Genomic DNA, 14725 nt, shown 5'->3' on the forward strand with positions numbered 1-14725 from the left:
CTCACTCCCCGCTGCTCCTGCAGTCCAGCACCCATGGTGTGCACAGGTTTTCATCATTGACTTCTGCCGGGGTAGCAAAGCAACTGAGCACTGAGGTGCTTTACACCCAGGGCTGCATAGGTGTGTTGAGGTGGCAGGGAGCCAAAAGGCCTGCCAGCTCCAGGAATGCCCAATACAAATCCACTTCTTGGTCCCATTCATGGGAAATGACTGGTGAGCACCTAAGTTGTTCTGCCCACAGATACATGGTCCATTCAAAGTACGTTTATTGACTGAATAGACGACGCAAGAATGAATTTCATACAGCCTTACGAGGTAGACATCATTGTCCCCATTTTACAGAAAAGGAGACTGAAGCTCGGGGTGATGTGGTGTGATCCCAGAGGCCTGTGCCGCCCTTGTGCTAGATGGTTCACAGACTCCCATGGCCCCTCGGGAAGCAGCCACTGTCATCTCTTACGCATCTGTAATGTGGGGACCACAATAAAACTGCTTCCTATGGTAAAATAAAGTATGAAGTGCAAAGGAAGCCCTCACTAAATATTAACCATTTCCATCACTTATTATCACCGTTATTTGTTATCATTCCACATGGAGTTGTCTGAACTCCATCTTTAATTCAGATTTCCCTCATAATGACCACCATGCACCACCCTCCGCCTCTCCTCTGGCTTCCAATCGCCTGAAGGTGGCTGATGGTCCATCGAGAAAATGAGTGCCATGATGCCTGAGAGCTGGCGCTGGCCCTAGCTCATTCCTTTCACTAGATTTTGTAACATTTACATTCCAGCCTGCTCTCCAAGGCCAAGGTCTCCACATTTCTCTAACCCATCTTCAGAGCGATTTTTCTGAAGGAAATTGATTTCTAAATGCCCCAAAGGTGGGATCCCTTGGCAGGAGGAGGGAGGGAGGGAGGCTGTGGAGTGTGGGACTCTTATTTTGTACTAGTTCTGGGTCCACTGTTGAAAGATACTTTTTGTGCTTCTCTTGCTATTATTATTGTTTTTTTCATTATTCAAATTGCAACCCTGTTAGGATGGATCTGTTGGGTAAGTAGTATGACCTATGCACTGAGATTCCCCAGCTGGGATTTAGAGTGGTTTCAGCTCCTTAAAATCCTCCATGAGTCAGGTGCCAGTAGCTCCCACCTATAATCCTAGCTACTCAGGAGGCAGAGATCAGGAGGATCTCGGTTCAAAGCCAGCCCAGGCAAATAGTTCATGAGATCCTATCTCAAAAACAAAACAGGGCTGGTGGAGTGCCTCAAGGGGTAGGCCCTGAGTTCAAACCCTAGCACTGCCAAAAGAAAAAGAAAAACCTCCATGGGCCCAGGATGAAAATGGTAACTTCCTTTGCATGACAGAGTACCTATCTATCCACCATTGAGTTCAGGTTAGGGGTTGGTGAGGTGGGAGGTCTTCAGGGATCCGGCCATGGTTGGCCCTAAAGACCAACCTCTTCTCTCCCAGAATGGCTGAAGCATCCCGGAAGAAGAAAGAAAAGAAGAGGAAATGGAAGCGTCATCTCCTGATAGGCCTGGCGACTGTCGGTGGCGGAACAGTGATTGGTGAGGCTGGCTGGGGGTGATGGCACCTGGGTGGGGCCCGTGTTGAGCAAGAGGTACACTAAGCTCAGAGTGACCATGGAGAGCATAGGGGATCAGCTGGGAGGGGCCGGCACATGGCAGGGGCTTGATCAGTAGTAGCTGTGCCCCTTCTGCCTTGATGGAAACTTCCACGGAAAGCAGCCAGTGGGCCCAGAACTCATTGAGCCATATACTAACTGCCACCTTCACCCGCCGTGGGCTGCTCTCCCCCCAGGTTTGACCGGGGGCCTGGCCGCCCCTCTTGTTGCTGCGGGAGCTGCGACAATTATTGGGAGCGCCGGGGCAGCTGCACTGGGCTCAGCGGCCGGCATAGCTGTCATGACCTCGCTGTTTGGGGCAGCTGGAGCTGGCCTGACAGGTAAGGCCAAGAGCAATAGGAGTTTGGGAGAGGGTCTTCATCCACAGTGGACTGACCTAAAGGGCAGGCACCCAGGTTCTCCCCAGAGAGGGCTCCTTGGGAAGCAGAGGAGTTGAGGGTCCCCATTGGGCTCAGCTTGCAGCAGTCCTCACAGAGGCCACTGGGCCAGTACCCAGCTGGGCCAGCTTAAGGGCTGAGTTTGAAAACCGGGCTTTCCCCCCATGCAACTTCCTTTCAATTAAGCCTGCTTCCGCCACCCAGTAAATGCAGGCAGACCCCCTGGGAGGTACGGAGTTTCCTCGTGTCTACAGAGAAGGTGGCTGCCATTCACTTACCAGAGTCACCCATCCATGACCCCCAGTCACACACGTACGTGTTGCTGTGTGGCAACTCCCCACGTGGTGTACCACTCCCCTGCTGAGAGTCCTGACCAGTTTGATTCCCCTCTTACTATGAGCAATGGGTCACAGCCTGAAGCATGGGCAGGAAAAAAGATACCAACCGAGTATCTTAATGACCATGGGGCATGGTTAAGACCTCGTGTTCAGACCCCAGTCTGCCACTCAGGGGCTGTCTGTAATCAGAGACAATACTGGCACCTGCCTTCAAGGAGTCACAAACAAGTGCATCTGTCCAGTCGGTGCTTGCTGTGAGAGTATGTGAGCACAGACACCTACCATGCCGACCCTGGGGGTCCCAGTCACCTCCACTCTTGTTCTCATGTCTGGGTCTGTAGGATACAAGATGAAGAAGCGTGTTGGGGCCATCGAGGAGTTCACATTCCTGCCTCTGACGGAGGGCAGGCAGCTGCACATCTCCATCGCCATCACGGGATGGCTCGCATCTGGCAAATACCGTGAGGACCAGAGGCAGAGAAGGATTTGGAGGGGGTGGGCACTATGGAGTGGGCTGCTGCCAGCCAAATCCTGGGCTAGGTTCTTGCCTGTGTATGTCTCTGGGTGAGGAGTCATGGGAACCCTATTTTGCAGAGGAGAGGAGAGGTGAGGTGACTTCATCCCACATCCTCTTGCCTACCCATCTACCTATCCACCCATTCACACATCCATCTATTCGCTCACCCATCCATCCATTCACCTATTCATCCACCTTTCCATCCATCCACCCACCCACCCATCCATCCAGTAGAATTTATGGAGTATCCACCTACCCACTGATCTATCACCCATCCAGCCACCATCATTCAGCCATTCTGCAGTATTTTTAAAGTATTCACCATGTGCCACACAGCAAGGGAGGTCCTAGGAATTCAGTGGTGGGCAGCACAGCCGTGGCCTCTGCCCCCATGGAACACACAAGACAGAAGACAGACCAAGTAATTAACATGGGAAACGTGAGATGTTCATGGGGAAGGTTCCTGGAGGAACTGATATTTGTGCTAAGGTCTAGCTGGTAGTTAGCTGGATAAGGAAGCAAAAAGCATATACCAAGTGAAGGGGCAGCATGTGCAAAGGTCCAGTGGTACAAATGGAAAAAGCAAACAAAACAAAAGGAGCATCGGGGACCAGAAGGCAGGAATGTGGGCAGTGCCACACCACGCAGGAGCATGTGAGCTGTGGCAAGGAGTTTACATTTGTCCTCAAGAGCAAGTGGAAAAAAACAAAAGGCTTTAAGCTCATGAGTGAAAGATCAGTACATCTTGGCCATGTGACTTCAAGCTAGTTAACTTCCCCATACCTCAGTGACTTCATCTGTCACGTGATTCCTGCCACTTAGGGTTGCTACAAAGTTTAAATTACACCCGACAGCATGTGGTTGCAAATAGTTTCTAGCTGGCTTTTGTTAGTTCCTCTGCTCTGATCTGAACGTGCATGCTTCAGGGGTTCCAACCAGGGTGGACCACTTGCTGCCTGGCTCCCCTCTGCAGGTCCCTGCATGAGGCTCAGCAAACAGTCATCAACCAGAGGAAGGGCAGGCAGGCCAGGGAATCCTGCATCTCCCAATACAGGCAACCAGGCAGGCCAGCTGAGAGCCCCTGGGTTCCCAAGCCTCTGATATCCAAGGCAGGGTGCCCAGCTTTCCAAACAACTCACCAGAAAGCAAGTGAGTGAGCATCTAGAGGAGTTGCCAAGCATTGATCTTCCTTGTGTGTGACCTCCAGGCCTGTCACACTTAATTAACTGAGCACCTGGTTCATACCTACCCTGAGTCAGGCATTCCACCTGCACCATAGAACATGCATCTCTGTGACCCTTACATCCATCCCATGAGGTGGGGGCTTATCCTGATCTGTTGGAAGAGGGGTCACACAGCAGGTGTAGGACTAAAACCCAAGTCTCCTGACCTGCAGATCTGGGTTTCTGTTCACCTGTATTCACTCTACCATCCTGCAGGAAGGAAGGAACACAAAAAGGATCCAAGTAAAGGATAAGGATTTTGCAATTGTAGCCAGCATCCCTTGGCTTCATTTTACCTGTTCTTATCAAAAGTCAAGTTTGGTTGTGGGGGAGGGGGAAATCACCTTCACTGTTCTTTCTCTTTCACTTTTTTTCTTTTTAGCGGTAGTGGGATTTGAACTCAGGGCCTCACACTTGCTAGGCAGGTGCTTTACACTTGTGCCACTCCACCAGTTCACCTTCTTCATTCTCTTCCTCATTCTAGTACATGTGGGGCACAGACAGAGGGGTGGTTAAAGGAAAGATAACCAAGCTAAAGGAAGTTCAAGAAGGAGGAAAAAAACTCCCATTTCTCTCTCCTTGAGGCCTTATTGTCATCAAGACTGCTTGTGAGCCAGTGGCTCTCACCTGTAAGTCTTGCTACTTGGGAGTCTCATAGTTCGAGGCCAGCCTGGGCAAATAGTTCATGAGATACCCCACCCCCCCCTCCAAAATAACCAGATCAAAATTAACTGGAGATGTGGCTCAAGTGGTAGAGCAGCTGCTTTACAAGTATGAAGTCTTGAGTTCAAACTCCAGTCCCACCAAAAAAAAGACTCTGTGTGTGTGTGTGTGTGTGTGTGTGTGTGTGTGTATGTGTGTGTGCATGTGAGTGTGATGGGAATAATTGGTGTAAAATAACACTAATGGGTCTGTAGATGGCAATAATTGCTTTGTAGCCGACCACTCGCCAGGAGCCAAGCACTTTGCATGCATCAGCTCCCTTAGCTACTTGTGCCAGCCCAGGAGGTGAGCATCATTCGCACCCATTTCATGGATAAGGAAACCAAAGCCTACAAGAGCTGTTAACATCACTCAGCTGGTCAGGGGCAGGATTCACCCTGTTCTGCCCAGCTCCCTAGCCATGGGCTCTTGGCCATGGGCTGGTCCAGAACAGAAGCACAGCACTGTACAGTTTATATTAACACTTTCTGTGCAGCCTCTGCTGCAATCGCTGTGAACATCTGTGTGAGTCAGATGCTCTGATTCCATTCTTGTAGATGAAAAAGCAAGGTTCAGAAGGTGTTATGACTTGCTGTGACTCATACAGTTATGAAGCTGCCACACTGGGGCCAGGGTCTGGACCCCTGTCCAGATGGCACATCAAAGCCATGCTTCCCCTGTCTGCACGCACCGCCTCTCTCAGGGCTTGCTGTCACCTTCTCCTTAATTAGAAACATCAATCCCAGAGTTGTTACAGGGCTGAGACAGGGTCCCTGCAGAGTGGGAGAGGGCAGCTACAGGGTCGTCTTTGCTGAGGTAGCTCCCTGCAAATAAGGGCGAAGCCTTCGGGACGGGCAGACAGGTGGAACAGAGATGCTCAAAAGGCTCTGGACATCTGGCTCCACTCTCCCTTCTTCATCCTGGTGCTTACTGTGCGTTCTGTTTTGGGTTTTGGGGACATGGCGCTTGAACAAATGAACTGTAAGAGAGACATACATCAAACTCGGGATGTGTAATTACTTACAGACTGTGAACAGACATGGCAGGAACATTCTGGTGCCTTAGATCTGTTAGAGGGGCCAGGAAGTCTTCCCTGTTGAAGGGGGATCAAACTAGAACCAGGAAGACCAATGAGAGAGAGCTAGGAGGGCTGGTGTGAGACCCTTAGCTATCAAAGGGGTGGGAGAAGACATGTGATCTGAAAAGTTCCCTTGGGTCACAGGGGGGTGGCTCAGGTGTTCCTCTGTGCTGCTGTCCTGAAGGCAGAGGTGGCAAGAAGGAAAAGAGGAAAGGAGAGAGACAGGAGGTCATGCTTACACTTTACTACTTCACCTTGGCTGCTGTGGGGCTACTGTCTCTTCCTCCTCCCCTTTCTACTTCCTAGGTGAGGAAATTGAGGCCCAGAACAATTGCCTGGCCCCGCAGAACTGGGCTCAGATAACTCTAGCTCCCACAATTTCTAGCTCCCACAATCTGTATGTTGACTCAAGGTAGCTGTGACTCACAGAGCCACACAGCTGGTCCCATCATATGTTAGCAGCTTAGGGTCTAATTCCTTCAGGGTGAGGAAAGTAATATTTTACACATAGAGTTGCTTAAACAATTCACCTTACCACTACCCTGGGAAGGGAGCTAGATAGTAATCCCCCCATTTTGCAGATAAGCCAAGAGAAGGTCAAAGTTAGATAGTGTTGTTTCCAAGGTCACCTTGCTACTAATGAGAGCAGAAGTTAGGATTGGAACCCATCCCTGAGATGACTTGCAGGGCACACGGTGCTCTATCTGTCCTGCTGGCTGAGGCTATCACTGCCTGTCTGGTTCAGTGGGTGGAGTATCCTTTGCCACAGGCAGGAGAGATGCCACCTACCTGTGTTCTCCGCAGGCACCTTCAGTGCCCCCTGGGCCGCCCTGGCCCACAGCCGTGAGCAGTACTGCCTGGCCTGGGAGGCTAAGTACTTGATGGAGCTCGGCAATGCCCTGGAGACCATCCTCAGTGGCCTCGCCAACATGGTGGCCCAGGAGGCCCTCAAGTACACCGTACTGTCCGGTAAGCCAGCTTCCTAGAACACAGTGGTACCCTAACCTTGTACACCTGCAGCCCCCAGGGAGCCCGGCACTGTGTTGGAGGCGAAGGCTACATTCCTGTCTGTGAGAAGGTCATGGTTTTTGTGACAGGAGACAGGTCAACTGCCAATCACATAACGTATCTGTTAACTACTGTCACATAACAAGCTACCCTCAAACTTGTGCCCTAAGATAACAATCACGCATTCTAATAGCTCAGGAGTGGTGAGGCTGGAGTTGGGTGATGTCTGCTGGACCTGGTCATGGATTTGTGGGTCAGCTGACTGCCTACTAGTCTAGGGTAGCCTTGCCTGGGGCAGCTAGAGCAACTCAGCTCTGCTCTGTGTATCTCTCTGCCTGACATCGGCAGGCTAGCCCATATCAATGGGAGCAGTGCAAGAGAGGCAGCCCAATAGCCAAGTCCAGTTCAAGCCTCACATCTACTAACTACTAACATCTCTTCGGCCAAAGCAAGTCATATGGCTGAACCTGACAGATGGGCAGGGTGGTAATGGGGGGAGGGGACCTGAAGGGCTAAGAAGCAAAATGTGAAGATTAAGGATGGGGTAACAGATTGGGGCCAGCTCGGGAAAAAGAGCTTTAACCGTGTACTGAAATGCTAACATTTTAAGTGTCTCCTTTGCTATTTGGAGTTTGGCAACACTTGGAAAACTTACACTTCCAAGTGAGAGACTCTGCATGTTTTACTTGACCATCCATTAGTCAGTCACTTCCCTAGCAAAACTTCCCCATCCTCACTGATCTCCTGTCTACCTCCACAGGCATTGTGGCAGCCCTGACCTGGCCAGCTTCCCTCCTCAGTGTGGCCAACATCATTGACAACCCCTGGGGGGTGTGTCTCCATCGGTCAGCAGAGGTGGGCAAGCACCTGGCACACATCCTGCTCTCCAGGCAGCAGGTACTGGAAATAGTTGTTGGGGGGGGGATGGGAGGGACAGCAAGGGGCTGCCTTCTGCACAGAGGTGAGCCCTAGCTCTAAGAAAGTCCACTCATACATAGCCCACTAGCTTCAGGAGAAGGTGACCCCTGCTGACCCTCCAGTTCAAGACATGAAAGTACCCTACGATGAATAAGTAAGAATTCTAGAGCATGCATCTCCAACAGGTGACTAGGTTAGGACTGAATTCGGGATCTCTGTAGCCACAAACAGGGTTGGGGAACTTGAGCAGGATGCAAGTAGCTTCTGTGGATTGGATTTTAATTAAGAGAGTTTAGCAGCAATGGTTGGGCTCATTGGGGCAGTGTTTCCAGGGAAACCTGGGACTCACTTGGCACTGAAGCCAACAAAGTGAATGTGACCTATGCCCCTGGTGGCCAAACTTTCCTCCTAGAAGTACAAAGTTATCATGGGAGGAAATCTACAGTGTTTTCAATACTCTAGACAATGGTTAGGAATAGAAAACATCAGACTTTTCAAACTCAAACCCAGTAAAGATGTACTTACCAGGGAATTGAAATTAACTTCAAAATAATCTTGAGTCAATCATTTAAGGAAGAGCATTTGAGGTGGCTGTCTGTTAGGGTTTGTTTGGTCTGAGACTAGGAGGAAAACCCAAAATTACAGTGTCTTAAACAAGGCAGAAGTTATTTCCTGAAAAGACCTAGGCTGACTATCAGGCAATTCAGCGGTGTGCCATCGTGGAGAGGCCCAGGTCCCTTCTCCCTTGTTGTTCTTCTGTGTTTGGTCTGACCTCCTGGCCCAAGGTGACAGCGCCTGAGCTCCCGGTAGCAGGAGAAAGGAAGAGCTGGAGGAGAAACAGCAAAGGCCTTACTGCCTGTCAGCTGACACCTCCTTGACCGGAGTCTAGTTACACAATTGTACCTAGCTGCCTCCGAAGCCGGGAAATACAATCTTTATTCTGAGAGGTGATGCAGTCAGCTGAGATTCAATTACTATGAACAAAAGGGAAGACAGATATTGCAAGACAACGAGCAGTTTCTGACACCAGATGCCTGGGAAACTGGTAACTCCATCCAGTCCTCTGTATCTTTGCCTCTTCCCTCCCCCACCCCAGAAAAAAAAAGTCCTTTGGCAGGTTTAGCTATAAGGCAAAGACCAAAGTGGTGTTGGCTAAACAAAATGGAAGTTTATTGTCTCCCACACAGCTGCCAAGGCAAGATAGTGTGTATTGTAACAAATTACCACAGTCTTATTGTCTTACACATAAATTTATTATCTCACAGCCCTGGAGAGCAGAAGTCCAATATGTCTCCACAGGGCTGCATTCCTTGCCAAGGCCCCAGGGGAGCATCCATTCCTTCACCTTCCCCAGCTTCCAAAGGCCACTCTCATCCTCCAGCCTGTAGCCCCTCCTCCAGCCTCAAAGCCAGCAGTGTGTGCAGCATCCCCAACCGCTTCCTCTCTGCTCCTCAGCTTCCTCATTGCATTCCCCTCTGTCTAAATGACTCCTTCTGTGTCCCTCTTATAAGGACCCCTGGGGTTACATCGGGCCCACCCAGATAATTCAGGATAACGTCCCCATGTCAAGATCTTTAACTTGCTCACTTCTGCAAAGTCCCTCTTCCATCAAAGGTAACATTCAAGGTTCCAGGGCCTTTATTCTGCCTCTGGCACAGGGATCTTCACAGTGCTGGGAGCCTGGACTGATGACCCCTGAGCACTGGCTTCTCTCTGATCCGAAAGGAATCTTCCAGCATTGCATGCACATTTCAGACTTTCCGAGGTAGGAAGGTAGAAATGAAGGGTGTACTAGAAGTCACAGCTACCCCTGGTCTTTGGTCACTCAGCCAGAACTCAGCACACCCTCAGCTACAAAAGACATAGGGAAACTTAGTGTGTGTCTGAGTAGCTGTGTGCCCAGGAAAACTAAGGTGATCTGGTACACCAGGACAGAGCGGGGAGAGATGCTGGGAGGTGGAGGTTTTGCCGTAAAGCTCTGCAGAATTCAAATACTACTTAACAGAGGATTGTCTATTGCCACGAATGGACAGAGTGGAGGAGGGTGGGATATGGGTAATGGAACAAAAACCAGGAAAAGAAAAGGACTGGTAAAGCCAGACTGGCCTCTGAGCTCATCCACTCCCTCCTCTTCTCTGTGGAGCTGGCACCCAGATAGCTTTCTTTTTCTTTGGCACTTTTCCATGATAACCTGCCTTTCTACTCCTCTCTGTCTGACTTAACCATCTCGTCAGTCAAAGCCAATACTTGCATCCCACCTTCCTATCTAGAAACAGAACAGCTGTCCCCCCATGTCACTCTTTGCCTTTTTACCCATGACACATGGAGTGCCTTCTGTCTACCCTGCCCTTCTCCACAGGGGTCTCCCATCCCTGCAGTCATTTGCCACTGGCAGGTGAGTTCGAGAGAAGGAGCCCTTGTAACTGACAGGTCCTGCCTCCGAAGGAAGAAAAGACACTGGCTGATAATGGGTTGAGAGGAACAGGAATTGACCCAGGTGGAGGCCTGGGTCACCTCAAGAGGGCCAGTTGGCCTCAAGAGGGCCCGTTCCAGCCTCTGTGCCCTCCTGCTGCTGCTAACCAAGACTCAGAGCTTGGGACTGGAAGAGCACATGTGTGATTCGTTAAAGGAGAACGGTGCTGAGCAGTGTGCAAAGGCTTTCCTGTTGGGGCCGACATCATGCTAGAACTGGCTGAATCCCCCCCAGACACCTGTGTCCTGTTTCCCCCAGGGCCGGAGACCTGTTACCTTGATTGGCTTCAGCCTGGGAGCCAGAGTCATCTACTTCTGTCTGCAAGAGATGTCTCAGGAGAAAGGTAAGTCAGGCTCATTGTCCCACAGATACCTCTGGGAGTGTGTCACACCCCATTGTCATCCTCTGTGTACATCACTTACATGCTACCCTCAGATCTGTAATGTGAGCCAAGCCTTCATTTGTCCTGCTGTGCAAATTGAATTAATTACCCCTCCCCATTTGGCTGTGGTCAGCGGAAGTGAGGTTGCCTGGCAGCTGCCTCTGCAAAGTGAGGCTGGAAGCTGGCGAGAGTGGAGAGGAAGGGAGGCAGGTGGCCTCTCTGTGGCAGGGCATAACGCTGAGATGCACCTGCACACGCCTTTGGGGGAATGGCTCCCATACCAGTTTGCTACCAGCATCTTTCCTGGTCACCGTTCTCACTCACAAATCTTCCTGGCTTATGGGTAAGAACTTTAGGCAGACCTAGATTTGGCTCCCAGCTTTGCTGTGAGTCCTTGGACCAGCCACTGAGCCTCAGTCTCTTCACTGAATTTACAGGTGAAGGGATTTTGTACTTTTACCTCAAAGGATCATGGGGGGATTACAATGAAATAATGAATGTGGAAGTAGCCAGCCTGATCTAGGTGACTCGGTGAGCACTTGTTTATCTCTGAACTCTACCCTAAGAACCATGGGAGTGTTGCGTAGTTAGAGGAGCTTGTCAGCCATGTCTTGAGCTTTAAAAGGCTGTGTCCCCTTTCCAGCCTCCACTGTGGACTGTGAACTCCAGCTAGGCAGGATCTGGCTCAGGCCCCACTGTCACCCTGGTGCCCCAACATTGTGCCCAGCATATCTGAGTGCTCAGGAAGACAAAGGAGATAACTTCGGGTAAGGGAACAGAGCTGTGCCAGGCATCCACGAGCTGGTGCAGATGCACCTGGCATCAGCCATGCTGTGAGCACATGGGCATAATAAATCATGGCATCCCTGCAGCAGTCCTAGGAGGTGGATGTGGTTGTTCTTCCTGCCTCACAGATGAGAAACTGAGGCTGAGGTTTAGCCATGAGGCTACTGAGTGCCAGAGTAAGGACCTGACCCCAGGAGCCTGGGTCTGGAGCCTTCCCCCCCAACAACCATGATGCTGTACTGGGAAGACCAGGGCTCATCCAGGGGTCACTGGCATGGCAAAGGTAGGGTCCTCAGGTCCATCAGGAAAGGGTGAAGCTGGTATTTCCCCAGCCTAGGAAAAGGGCCTAAGGTGGACTGGTAGGAGATGCTGACGAGTTGCTATGGGATTCTGATCCAATGTCAGACTAATGAGTTGGAACCAATTAGTTGGACACTCGGGAAGGCCAAGGTCTCTGAACGGTGGCATGAAGAAGTGGCTGAGTGGAGTTGCTGGAGGGGGTCGGCACAGGGCAACCTGTAACCCACTTATGTGCGTTAGCACACACACATGCACACACACACACATGCACACACAGCGAGTCAGCAGACCCCAGGGCCTCTAGCACCCTGCTGTTCTCTAGATAAGTGCAACCTTCTCAGCATGATAGACGAGGCCTCACTCATGGTCTCCTTTCCAGCATCTTCCAAGGCCCTGCTCCCCACCTCCCCCACAGGGCTCCAGCTCCACGGGGCCATTTGCAGCCAGCCAGTGTTCTCTCTCTTGTTGCTCCCCACCCCCATTTCTCAAAATGTCTCCTCACATTTCAGATCTCCCTTTGGCTGGAAGTTGTAGCTGTAATCCCAGCCTCAAACTCTCCTAGAACATTTACAGACTGTGTTTTCACACACCCAGCCCAGTCCTGAGCTGGTTATATAGTCTCTCAAGTAATCCTGCCAACAGCTCTGTGAGGAAGATGCTATGAGGTGTGCCCACTTCACAGATGAATAAAACTAAAGCACAGAGCTGAGGTAACTGGTCCACATCACAGCCAGTTCCAAGCAGACAGTAGTCTGACTAGAGGGTGTGTGTTCACCCCGATGCTGGACCATGTCGTTCCTAGAACTGTCTGCCTCCCTCTTACTCCTGCTTGTCTGCTCATCTGTCCTTCGGGTCTATGAGTAATTGTGACATAGAGGTGCACATCAAAAATGCTTGGGCAGTTCTTTTCTCAAAATGTATATGCCAGGACCCTAAACAGAAGGGCTCAGCCACTCCTGTTTTGGAAATAGCTCCCCTGAGCAATTTTGGCAAGCAGCCTGGCCAGGAACCACTAAATAGACAAAGTGAGGTGGGCAGGGTCCTGCTTCTCTTTCTCACCACTGTATCCCGAGCCTGTCACAGTGCCTAGCTCGTCCTAGGTACTCAGTGAACCAGGGCCTCCTGAGTCACCTAAAGGAATGCCTTCCACAACGAACTAGGGGCCCTGGTCAGCACATGAGTCCCCCCACTAGTCTGAAGCCCCTGCAGGGACCAAGTACATTGTATTAACTGTGACCAGCACAGGTCACAGATCAGCTTAAATATTTGAGGGAGAGTTCTCTTTACATGGGCACCACAGGTCATCAACATTTTATTTAGAAAACTTCTATACTTTAAAAGAAGAAGCAAAAGGAGCTCAGATCAGAGGCTTTCCAAATAACAGGAATTCAATAGGGATCTGCCTCCAAAGTGAAGGTACCCTGTGGCCAAAAGTGCAGCTGTCCCCACCCTCCTGTGGTCACCTTCAGAAGGAAGAAGTCGCCTGATCGATTCCCCTTACTTAAACTCCCAGCACCCTGTGGCTTCTCAGGAGGAGAGGGGGCTCTTTGGTCCTTTGCCTTGACCTTTGCTGAAAGCTCTCCAGGAAGTTGTCCCTTAACTGATATTGACTTGCTCCAATATGAGCAGGGCTCCTCCTGCACAAATGAGCCCTGACTGCATTCCTTACAGGAGATCGCTCTATGCTATACCCAGAGCCATTTACATCCCCACTTTGCCTTTTTCCTTCCAGAGAGGGAGTCAGGGAACTTATGCCGGCTGGTAGAAATGGGCAATTGGAAGCCAAACACCACCCACCAGCAGAGGGGAAGTGAGGAACTGAATACCTAGAGCCCAGCCTGTGTGTCCACTGACCTCCCCAGCAGTCCTGTGGGCAGCTGGGGCCGAGGAAGCTGTGAAGGCTTAGAGCAGAGCTTTCTCATCTCACTGCTTTAATCCAAGCAGAACAAATAAAACCACAAAGGTCCACACACTCACGAAATACACTCACACACCTGGGGCCTGCCCACCCAGGCAATGGCAGGACAGCACACGGTGCAGGTGTCCTGGGTCACATGGCTCTTCCCCACCAAGAAGAGTCCAGCTAGTTGTTGCAAGTCTGTGGGCTCTGGAGTTTGGGTGTCTAGTTTAAATCCCATTCCTACCCCTGTACCAGTCCTCTAACCTCTCTGAGCTTGTTAGCTGACTTGTATGAAACACAGTAAATGACACATTAACTGTGTCAAGGTTATGGTGAGGATTTCATTATATGCAGTCCTGTTTATCAGCTTTTCTGACTGTGACAATGAACCTCAGATAATCAGCTTCTAAGGACAAAGCTTATTTTGGCTCACAGTTCGGGAGGTTTCAGTCATAGTGAGTTGACCAGTTGCTTTTGGGCCTGTGGCAAGGAGAATTATGGCAGGAACTTGTGGCATAGGAAGTTGCTCAATTCATTGTGGCCAAGAAGCAAAGAAAGAGGAAGTTCTTGGGGTCCCAATGTCACCTTCAAGGGCACGCCCCCAGTGACCTAACTTCATCCCATTAGGCCCAACTTCCTAAAGGTCCCACCATCTCCCAATAGTCCATAGTCTGGCAACGAAGCTTTCAGCACCCGGACCTCTGGGACACACTGTCCAAACCATAACATGGAAATGCGAGGCAGTGACAGCCCAGTAAGACTCGCTGAGCATTTAATCTGCTGGAACTGTCCAGAGCTTGACAAATGGGAGCTGGCACATGAATGGCATAGACTGTAAACCTTGTTGAAGGAAACCTGGTCTCCCACAGAGGGGCCCTCATCCTTTTTGTCACCACACCCACTGCTCCCTTCTCCTCCACATTCCTCTTCCCAACCCCTTGCCTGTGTGACGGGTAGGGCATCCTCTAGGCCCCAGCTGGCCTTGATCTCAAATGGACTCGTTGCCCTTTCCGAGGAGGCAGCTGTTTCACATCTAATTCATTCCAGCTCTGCTGGCTGGCTTTCAGCAGCCTGGTTAT

The 14725-nt window shown here is 50.8% G+C and overlaps 1 protein-coding gene across 6 annotated transcripts in view; it reads left to right on the forward strand.

Moving 5' to 3' along the window:
- The window catches only part of Tmco4 (transmembrane and coiled-coil domains 4), a 100961-nt gene that overhangs the window by 40037 nt on the left and 46199 nt on the right, over window positions 1-14725 (forward strand). For 4 of the 6 annotated variants that reach the window (XR_012450097.1, XM_074081160.1, XM_074081164.1 and 1 more), the window contains 6 exons: window positions 1470-1567; window positions 1821-1964; window positions 2701-2820; window positions 6684-6848; window positions 7648-7784; window positions 10537-10621. Coding sequence is in view for 5 of the 6 variants with exons in the window: in XM_074081160.1 (XP_073937261.1) it covers window positions 1470-1567; window positions 1821-1964; window positions 2701-2820; window positions 6684-6848; window positions 7648-7784; window positions 10537-10621 (749 nt within the window). In the remaining variant the exon portion in view is untranslated. The remainder of the gene's footprint in view (window positions 1-1469; window positions 1568-1820; window positions 1965-2700; window positions 2821-6683; window positions 6849-7647; window positions 7785-10536; window positions 10622-14725) is intronic. The other 2 variants (XM_074081162.1, XM_074081161.1) reach the window with 2 other exon arrangements.

Source organism: Castor canadensis, chromosome 7, assembly GCF_047511655.1.
Source record: "Castor canadensis chromosome 7, mCasCan1.hap1v2, whole genome shotgun sequence".
NCBI lineage: Eukaryota > Metazoa > Chordata > Mammalia > Rodentia > Castoridae > Castor > Castor canadensis.